We start from the raw sequence: 11340 nt of genomic DNA, 5'->3' as shown, positions 1-11340 counted from the left end.
ACAATCAACTTAAGTTGTTAGTTAGTTTGTTATTTCATTTAAATCAAAACTAAAGTTTGAATAGATGTAATCATTAAAAAACAATAAAAATATTGCGAGTTGTTTATTTTTAGCTACCGTTTAAAACTAGCACTAAAACTATACTTAATAGACAAACAACAAAATAAAAATTACTACAAACTGAACTTTCATTATAAAAATATCTTTCTATGTAAACCTTTACTCAGCTTTCACATTTAAACTTTCAAATGTGCATTCTTCAAAAGAACCTATTCTCAGCAGTAAGTTTAGATTTTCCTCTGTTTGATCTTCAACGAGTGGACTGAGCTCTAAAGAAATTATATAAACGTTTGGTTGCAGCTGGAACCTCTGATTATATTGAGTCATTGGTTCTCCTTTCCGATGATGATCACAAAAAAGACTATTTAAAATATTAGGCAACTCTTCATCTAGTTCAACTTCTTTTTTTTTCATCATCATCAGCCCGTACAGTAATGTCTAAATCTTCAAACTCATGGCAGTAAGAAAATAAGTTAAACATTAATTTCGATGTTTGTCTCAGAGTAATTTTACAAATATCTAGACGTGCAAAATTATTTTCATCAAAATCGGACAGACTTATTTTCTTGTTGACTTGGTAAGCTGATTTATACATTTTTTCAGAATGCAAAGAACATAACTCAACCTCTCTTTGGTCAACATCCTTTAAAGCAAGCCAAAGTTCTCCATTATTATCATCAGCATCCATAGTAAGCGAAGGAGGTAAACTTTTACTTGAAACGCAACGACCCGGTTCCCAAAATGGATCGTAGAGTTTTACCGCTTTGTCCTGTTCGTTATAACCGATAACTGTAAAAAAATGTCCGTCGTTTTCAGAATCGACTGGATAATAAATATTTGGCGTGAAGCCAAGGACCACAGAGCTGTTGTTACCAATTTCGAATTGCAGGTGTTTCGTTAAGGTTTCTTTCGACTCGTCTGCATTGTAAATGATTAGGTTCGTCATGCTGTTGCTGAAGCAGGAAAATACAAAAGAAGCCGATGAACATTCGGATTTCAGGTAATCTTTGAAGCAAGTTTGCTTGACATAAGCTTTTTCGAAAAACGACGACAAGCCCACCAGATCTCGCCCCTGCTCGTCATTCCTAAGCGAGGCCGCGTAAGCGAGGTCTCTTTTCTCGGTTTTTTGGAAAAACAGCCTGTCGTCAACCGTCACTCGCACCTCCGCCCCCTCGCAAAACATTTTGAAGTGGAGCAGTCCTTTCGGGTGATCGATCAACGGGGCGATTTTGCTCGAGAACTCGGGTCGTAGCGAAAGAGCTCCAAGAGCGGCCATCATCCCACAGTTTCCTACGCAGCCCTGCCAAAAGTCTATGAGCTGCAGATTTTTGTCTTCAATTTTGTTGTTCTTTCTCGCTTCTGAAACCCTCAAAAATTCAATTTGATTTTCATGCTCTTCTAACGCTTTGAAGCGTTCAGTTCTTTGTATCATCGTTAATGTTAAAGTTATACTATTTTCTGAAAATTTTATTTACTTTAAAAATGTGCTAAATAAAAGAAGTGTCATAGAAGTGTGATTATTTTTAACAAAAAAAAAAAAGAACTTGTGTAGCTATACAATACACACGCCTAACTTTTACTCCTTACATAAACTGCAAGTTACTTTTAAATGTTCATCTTTAAAAAACGCAATTTAAAAAGACAGCTGGTTAAAAAGGCAGTATATTTTAGAACGTCAATGAGATTTTAATATCTTTACCACTGCATTTCTTCTCTTAGTTTAAGAAAAAAATAAGCGTAATAAAAAACTATTAAAACAGCAAAACTGTGTCAAATAAAACAGAAGAAAACCAAAAATTACATTAATTTTGTAAAGTTCATTTTAATTACCTACCTACATCTTAACAATGCTGACATTTAAAAAAAGAACAACAAATTGTTTAAATCCTACGTCATCACCTGTTTGCAACTTTTTATCTGTAAATGCCTATTCTGTAAGCTGTTACTCCTAGCTCAATTATTTAAAGATGGTCTTTAGAAAAGGTTTTTAATAATTTTTCTTAAATTTTACATGATGATTCTGGTTTAAGTTTTAAAATAATTCCAACTATTGGATAATAAAAAACACTTAAAAATTCTCGGAATTTAAAGTATTTACGTTAGGAAACCTAATTTGCAGCAGGGTTGTCACTTGCTAAGAAAAAAAAACTACTCTTAGTTACACCGGACTAGCTAGAAGCAGCCTGGGTTTAAGTGAAAATTGAAAAACAAAATGTATTAGCCTAAAATCAAAAAGTACAGTTATGAGAGCTTAAAAAATTAACAAAATCATGATATGTAAATGAAATCTTTAAAACTACATATCTAACAAAAGAAAATTTAAAAACAAACCTGATTTTTATTAAAATGTTAAAAACATAAAAACATTTATATGTAAACAAGTATCTAACAAAATACAAAAATTTATAAAATTTTATCAAGAAGTTTAAAACGTAAAACTACGATAACTCAAATTAAGAAATTTATGTAAGTTGCTTTTTTCGAACTCGTAATTTTCAAAACGCTATAATTGTTTTTACCAATGTATAACACTTTTTTCTCTTTTATATTGGAAAAGGGTTTTAACAAAAGTTAAGCATTTAAATTAGTTTCAAATTTGTGTACTACACCATCTAAAGTGATGACCAAGTCATGATCATTTTTAAATAGTCGAAGTAATCACATATTTTCTAAAGCTAGTTTTTAAATATTTAAACCAACATAAAGTATTGAAATGTTGTTTTAAATAATTTTTAACAGTATTATTTGTGATCATTTAAGTAACTTAACAAAATTTAGTTATTTTTTAAAGACATAAGTCATTATACAGGGTAAAAAACTCTTTATATTATACAGGTTTAAATATATACGCAATAGTTTAGAAAGTCACCAAAATTTTATTAGAAAACTAGCATAGACTACTGTATAATATACATTTAAGATTGAGAACTATTTTCAACAGAAACCTTTCGTTTAAACTTTATTATTTACTTAGAAAAAACTTTAAATGACTTTTATTATCTTTTGTGATTTTAGTGTACTTAATGCTAAAAGAAACTCATTTTTATAAAATTTTTGAGGTACAGTTGGAAAAGGTACTAAAGACTTATTATTTTTGTTATTTAAAAACAAGGAATTTAAAATAATACAGATAAAACTTTAGAAGTTAAATAAAACTGTGTGATAAACGTTGATTTTTTTGTATGCTGTGAGTACTTATAATTAATAAGGTCAACTTACTTTTTGTAACATCTAATATGTGTTCAATTAAAACAGTCAAGCTCTTGATTTAAAGCTGCAAACAACTCATTCAAATGATAGATTTCATATTAATCTAAAAGTTTTTAAAATAACTGAAAACACTTTTATGTGTTAAAACTTAAAAATAACAATAGAACGCATAAAGTAATAGTGTTCTGTAGAGTGACAAAAGAATGACGAACAGTTATATTGATAGAATTATATTGATTTGTAAAATAGCATAATTTTCTTCAGTAATATAAGTGTATATAATTAAGTTAAAGTTCAAAACACTTTTACAGCTTAAGGTTTTTAAAGGAAGTTTTTAGATGATTATTGTAAAGAAGCTTAACGTTATCAAAAATTACTACTAAGTATCATTAATTAGGAATATATTCTAAATACTTACAAAAATTTAGTGGTAAAATCTAACTTTAAAATTAATATGACAACTTAAAATTGGGTTGCAAATGGTTTTGGAAAGTTGTCATCAGGTTATTAAAATTTCCACTAGGTTTTCAAAAGTACACATTTTTTGATCTATTTTTAGTTTTAAGCTAAGTTTAAGGTAAGAAACTGCTTAAATAGTATAAAAACATTAAAATTATACTATAAAGCTACTTTAAAATGTTTTATTATGAAAATAACTTTGATGATGACAAATTTTTTTGTCTATACAATAGATCTTTGAGATAAATCAAAATTTTACTTCTTACATGTTAAAACTGTTAAAAACACCAGGTTTTTTTAATTATTTTCGTTCAAAATTCCAGGTTTTTCTAGTTTTTTTCTTTTTTAATTTCTCAGGTTTCAGGTTATTTAAGGTTTTCCAGGTTTCAAGGTTATTTTGCAACCCTGTTAAAACAACGAAAACGGAATAGAAGCAAAGAATTTAAAAGAATATATTTCTATTTAGTTTTATGATGAAAAAGATCATCTTTTTGAAAACAGACCAACATATATATTAAGTATAATAGTTTTGGAAAAGGGTGAAATAAGCACTAAAGCATTTTGGAAAGAAGTATCATATATGCACGTAGGGACACTTTGCCCGAAAGTTTTTTGCATGACGGGTCATTTTTGCACGAGAGTAAAAAACTAGAAAAAAAAATACAGCTCAAAAAACAAATCAATAAAAAACAAAAGAAATATAAAGTAACCGACCGAGGGTATAAGAGTAACAGTGATAGTAAATATACAATAAAAAAAAAAGATAGATAAGTAAATATTTGAAAAATTAAAATAAAATTAAAAAAAAAAATATCTTAAATTCAAACCGTGCAAAATGTATTTGTGCAAAAGTGACCCTAAGTGCACAAGTGTAACTTCGTGCATAATTGACTATTACCCATTAGTTTTAAATATTTTAACAGCTTTTAAATTTTTTTTTTTAATCAAAGGAGTTATATTTTGGTTTTTATCTATTTTGCTTACAGCCAATTTCTAAGTTTTGCAGTAAATTTACAAAAAGTACTTTTATGTAAAAAATTTTATTGTCAAACCAAATCGTGAAAATATTTACATCACTTTAGGCTTATTAATTTTCGGTTCAATGTTTTTCAAATAAGATACGTACGATATATAAATTGATAGTTATATTACTAGTCCTTAAAAATATTGCTTAGTTAAAACAATACATCTAATTCTTAAAAACCTTTTTGTTTAAATATGTAAGTAGACAATAACTATGTAGACAAATACTAATTCTCACTAAAACTTTAAAAAAATTTCATCATTATTTTTCTTAAGAGAAAAAGTAACCTAGAGAGTTTGAAATAATATATATGAGTGCAGAAACTTACATTAAAAATTCTATTTTAATATAATAAGAGTAATATAAATATGAATAACAACTTAAATTTAATTATTAACTAGCAACGTAAAGCAGGGTAAAAAAATTGTTATGAGACGAAAAAAAATGTTTACAAATAAATTATCTTAGTCAAGGAAAGAAAGCAGAGATTTGAAAAAGACCATGGACGATACCAAAAATAGTCTAAAAAGCCAATCGGTTGAATCACTTGAAATCAAGAATAAAAAAAATTTAAAAATTTTGGTGTAAAATTGTGATTTGAACAGAAAGTTTTTTTTATTGAAAAACAAACAAAAGAGTAGAACAAAGTTTCAAAACAAATAACAGCGGATAAGGCGAAGGATATCTTACAAATTGATTTAATTGAAAGAAATTTATAGGCCAAAAGTAAACATTAAAGTAAGGTTAAAGAGAAACATTATTAAAAAGACTATAAAGTAGTTTTAAAAGTACTCAAAAACTAGAATAAAAAATTGAAAAAGATGATTTTTTCTATTTCTAAAATTTAGAAATAAATAAAAAATGACAAGAGGGAAAGTACTAATGTCCTAGTAGTAAAAAAGTTTGTATCCTGTAAAGAAAATGTAAAAAAGTTAAAAAAAAGTTATCAAGTATAAAATTTACATTTACCAATGAAAATCAAAAAGGTTTACATTAATGAAATCATCACCAACATAAATTCTGAAATTTTTATTTAGGAAACCAGTTAAAAAGAAATTGGAAAATTATCTGGACCATAAATAGAATTAATCATTTGATAAAAAAAAAAAAGTCTAAAATATTTTTAGTAAAAAAAGAATAAGATATTGTAAGTATAAAAAAATATTTCTAGAACATTATAAGTAGAGGAAAATATGAAAATCAAACACCTTCTTATGTCTTTGAGTTATAGTTTTATAGAGAAATGAATACTGGCTCAAAAAATAATTCTGATTTAGATTTTTTCTATTTCTAAATTTTTTTAATAAAGACTGTTTTCAATCTAATAAAAATAATATCATTTAACTTTTTTATGAACAACAAAAACCTAAATAAAAAAAATAATTTTGTAGGGTTATAGTGTAATGTAAAACCTACCTCAAAACCATAGGTAAATTTATACTAAACTTATACTAAATGCTGATATTCAATAATACTTAGGGCTACTCCATATAAAACTAGGCATGACATGAATGATCAAGGAATATAATGTATTTAAGAACAACTGCAATAACTAACAAATATATAAAGAATATACTTTTTGAAAAATAACTTAAAGTCAAACTTAAAAAAAATAACAAGTAGGAATATTAAAGAATGAATAAAATAGATTAAGGTTTAACTATTTAAAATTTTAATAAAAGATACTTATTAAAAGTAAAGTTACTAATAGCATGTTTTAATTTAAAAAAATCAACACATATGTCTATTTTGGAAGATCATGTATACTGCAGCAGGATGTTGCTAGAATGCTGCCTGCAACAACTAATGTGAGTTTATATATGGCTGTGATTTGTCATTGTAAACATGCATCAGTAAACTCATAACTGCTCTTTATTTTCTCCTTATCTAAACTCTATCAAACTTGCATCAGTAAAATACATCACCTAAAAAGGTTTCTCTTAAACGCTTGAATGAACAATGACTTTAACTCAAAATTTTTCATTAGATTTAAACAATTATCAAATGCAGTTTGATATCCTGTTACAGTTTAAATATTGCACCAACTGTTTTTAGTACCTAAAACACCTCTACTGAGAACTTTGAGTCTCAAGAGAATAGAAGTTTCAATGATAAAAGCTTAAGTTTTTCCATATAAAACATCTTGATAAAAAAAAAATAATCCTTAAGAAGCTAATGTTCATACCATGCATAATGTTGGATTTGTGACAAACGAATAAGAGCTAAATGTTCAGCAATATATCACAATGCTAGTACAAGTCATCATTTGAAAAATATTAGTTTTAATTAATTATCCTACAGAAACTTTGAATAACAATTTAAAATTTTTTGGTTCTTTTATTACAATTTATTTATTGTTTATTAGTTATTACTAAAATAAACTTCATCCTACTCCTATACTTGTATTTACTTTTGAGAGGATCAAAAAAAGCTCAGACTAAAAATTTAGTAACAGGTTTTGTTTATATTTTTGTTTAATAATAAGGCTATGCATATTTATTCCTTAAAATATAACTACCTTATGAAAACTTTATCAAAACACAGTTGGCTGAAAACAGGGCCCATTGATAATAAAAGAATAACCTTTCTGATAAGAAAATTATTCTAAATTTTAACAATAGATAAACAGAACAGTTATGTAACTTAAAATACAACCAGTTTTTGCCTTTAACAGTTTTAAAACTACTCCGAAATCTTCATAGGTTTTGTCAAAATTGCCTGCAGAAAATTACATAAAGTTACGTATAAGCTTTATATAGGAAATTCTTTTTACTGTTTTTCTTAAATTTGATTTAGTTTGTATTGGAAAATACAGTAACTTTTTTTTAATTTGGGAAGTTATTTGGACCACAATAGGAATTAATAGTTCGATAAAAACTAAAAGTGTACAATGTATCTAGTGAGAAAATAACAAGTTATTGTAGATATAAAAATTAAATATATAACACTTTAAGTAAAAAAATATGAAAATTAAACACCTTGTTATGTCTATGAAGTATATAATTTAAAAGAAATGAAAGTAAGCAGAACTAAAAATTGTTATTTAGATTTTTTTTTCAATTTCTTTTTTTACTTTTTTCAATTTAGTAAAAATAATAACATTGAATTTGTTTTTAATCAACGGCAAAAACTTAAACTAAAATAATAATTTTGTAGGGTTATAGTGTAATTTACACTCACACTTTAAAACCATAGTTAAATTTACATTTAATTTATACTAAATGCTGATAATGAATAATACTTAGGGCTACTCCATATAAAACTAGGCATAATATGAACATAAAAGGAACATAATGTATTTAAGAACAACTGCAATCACTAACAAATATATAAATAACAAAAAATTAGGGAAAACACTTGAATAAAGTCAAACTTTTACACAAATTTTAATCTAATATGAATATGCTTACACAATGTAAAAAACAAATTAAAATTTTAATACTTAAAATGTTAATAAAAGATACTTATTAAAAGTAAAATTTCTAATATCATGTTTTAATTAACTTAAAACATACTTAAAGTTCATAACATGCTTAACAACAAATCACTTTACATGAAAATTAAGTATGAAGTGGGTGACGTTTGCCTTCTCGAAAAAAGCCCCGTTGCGAAAATGTTCCTCAGTTCGGCCACCGGGAGTCCCACTTCCCACCACCTCTTCTCGATCATCTTCGTCTCCACTTCCTCCTTTCCTTTTAATAAGAGCACCACGAGATCCAGGAGTCCAGGGGTGAGCCTTCAAACTCAAGGGGATTCCAATCGTCTTTTCACAGGGAGTACGTCTCCTTCCACAAGCGCGTTGAAGTATCTGTGAAATATTTAAATAAAATAAACTCAATTAGGTAAAAAACAATTACACTTAATTCTAACTTCTAAAAGGACCTGTAGTAAAACTAGTTTTATGTTTTGTTTTCATTCAAATAAATATATTGATACAACTATAAAAGATAAGCTAAAACTCGTTTTAAAAGTATGCAAATTTAATTAACTGTTTTACTTAAAATATGTTGTATTCACTCATGACCAAAATAGACACAGAAAAAATAAAGAGACTGAAATTTTTATTAATATAACAAAAATTAAAATCAAAATACATTTTAGACAAAACTGTACAATCTCTGTTATTTTGATGTACAGCACTTGTGGATAAAGCATAAGAGCATTATAATATGGCTAAATAATTCAGAAACATTTAACTAGAGATTAATGGGTTTAAAGTATTTTGACATTAGATGTCTACAGCATAGCCAGAGTTGTGCTCATCAATAAAAATTGGACAGGAATGAAGCTACCAGATGACCAATTTATAGTCCAGTCAATAAAGAAATTGAAGAAGTGCAGATTTGTTCAAGCTACACCCTGGTTTACAGTATATAGTTAAAAAAGAAAAATCTTTCCAAAGCTGTGCAAACCCATATCAACAAGCACTGTTATTTGCTTAAATATAATAGATATATATATTGTTACTGATAGAATTTTTAATTTGGACAATAGTTTATTAAACGGCATAGGGGAATCCAACTTTTATTTTCTAAAAATAACATTGGATTTTATATAAAAGTTGAAGTACAAGCTAGTTTTTATAGAATTGAAAAATCTTTTTAAACTTTTGATATATTGTAACTTTTATAAAAAGTTTCAGATACAAACATATGGACCGCAAATTATTTAGGGTCAATTTTCTTGGAAATTTTAAAAACCACTAAAAATCTATCTTCTCCTTCATTTTTTGTGCTAGAGACCTCAAACTTTCAGGAAACGTTCCTTTTATAGTTTATAAGACTTAGAATGTTGGAATTTCAAAAATATTAAAAAACAAAAGTTCTAGATAAAAAGACAAAAAAGTGAGTGGTTTTTTTTAACAATTTTTATTTTATTTCCAAAATTGAAAAAAATCTTGCATTCAATCTTTTTAAAATTTAATAATACATTTTCTGTCAAAATTTGAAGAAGATTCCTTAAAAATGAAGGAGGAGATAGATTTTTAGTGAAATGGTCTTTTTTTTTTGCGTTTTTAGTTTGTGCCTTCAATTAGGAACCTATTGAGGTCACTGACTTTGATTGCTTATATCTCAGAAATTACTTTGATATGTTTCAAGTGGTTAAAAAGTTCTGATAGTATAAAATAAGATCAACTTGTAAAAATCAAGTTGAACTCCCTCCCCTATGCCCTTAACTTGCAGCTTGGATAGTTTAAGAATTAAACTATTTGAATTTAAATGCATTTCATGCTTATATTTATCATTTATTCTTTTTAAGACATTATTTTAATTTAAACCTTTTAGTCTTGTTTTTTACATAAGTTATCAAGTACTTTTAAACCACTTATTCAAGATTAAATTAACTTTTAAGATATAAGCAATCAGATAATGACGGTTTTCTGGGGATACACAAACTTAAAAGGAAAAATACATTTTCACTAAATAATTATATATTTTTTTAGTTTTTGAGAGGTTTTTTTTTAACTTTTTATGTTTATTTTTTATAAAACTAAAAAAATATGTCAGGAGAAAGTGTCTAACTTTTATCAAAAATAACATTTATCCAAAATGATCAAAATGAATCAATTTCTTATTTTGATCAAAATTCATTATTTAAATTTAGTTCAACACACTTTTATAGATATTGCAAGGAACACATCTAAAAAATTTGAGCTCTCCGGCTCAGAAATAATAAAAATATTAGTAAAACTTTAATATGAAAAAAAAGCAGTCGATATGATTTTTTAGAAAAATTACTTCACTCAAAAAGAATTTTCAAACTTATAAAAACTGTTAACAAAAAAATTAACATTTTGACAGTTCCAAAATCATCTATATAAAAATGTCTGAAATTTTTTGAAAGGACATTTATCTCCAAATGTTAATTGAAATAAATCTTAAAACTTAACTTTTATGACTATGATAACATAGATATATTTTCAATACTTATTAAAAAAAAATATCACAAATACTGTGAATAGCTTAATTTAAACTTCTTTTAGCCATATTTAAAAATAATAAAAACCACTCCAGAAAATTTAATAAATAACACTTTTTACAAAAATTACAATATCCTAATATAATGATGGTTTTATTTTATTTAACTTTCCTTATATTTCATAATAATAAAAAAACACCAAAAATTAAAATGGCATGATCAGCTTTTATTTAACATCTAAGATTAAAAATTGCGCACTTACTAATAGTTGTGTGAAAGAAAATCATAGGTTACAAAACTGTTTGAACTTGATTAAAAAATAAACTTCATAGTTTTTTTTTTCATGTTGTAAGATATCAATTTTTTTGCTATCATCAATAAAAGCAAAGTTTTTTCAAAGTCATTCATAAATGTTTGTTTGTAAGGTTTGTTTTTCTTTGCTTAGCTTTCACTCACTACGCACAACATGGCTTTTTTTTCTATCAGCTTCAAACTTAAAGTTGAACAAATTGTTATATCAACGACTACAAAAACTTTATAGTTTTGGCAAAACGTTTTACAACTAAAACTAAGTTATAACTTAAATGAGTTTACAAACATTTAAAGGTAATGCTAAAAACTGATAAAAATGGGTTTTAAAATACACATAATTCATCTTGAACAAACTA

The 11340-nt window shown here is 26.1% G+C and overlaps 1 protein-coding gene across 1 annotated transcript; it reads right to left on the bottom strand.

The window, feature by feature from the left end:
* Positions 1 to 219: 219 nt before the first annotated feature.
* On the bottom strand, positions 220 to 1492 carry LOC145843276 (calpain-2 catalytic subunit-like). The gene is made up of 2 exons (XM_082950740.1): positions 686 to 1492; positions 220 to 369 (listed from the first exon to the last, which is right to left on the bottom strand). The coding sequence occupies exons 1-2, from the start codon at positions 1490 to 1492 to the stop codon at positions 220 to 222; spliced, it is 957 nt and encodes a 318-aa protein (XP_082806866.1).
* Between the last annotated feature and the right edge of the window lie 9848 nt (positions 1493 to 11340).

Source organism: Thalia democratica, chromosome 8 (assembly GCF_965202585.1).
Source record: "Thalia democratica chromosome 8, ktThaDemo2.hap1.1, whole genome shotgun sequence".
Classification (NCBI taxonomy): domain Eukaryota; kingdom Metazoa; phylum Chordata; class Thaliacea; order Salpida; family Salpidae; genus Thalia; species Thalia democratica.
This window is presented reverse-complemented; position numbering and strand designations above follow the sequence as displayed.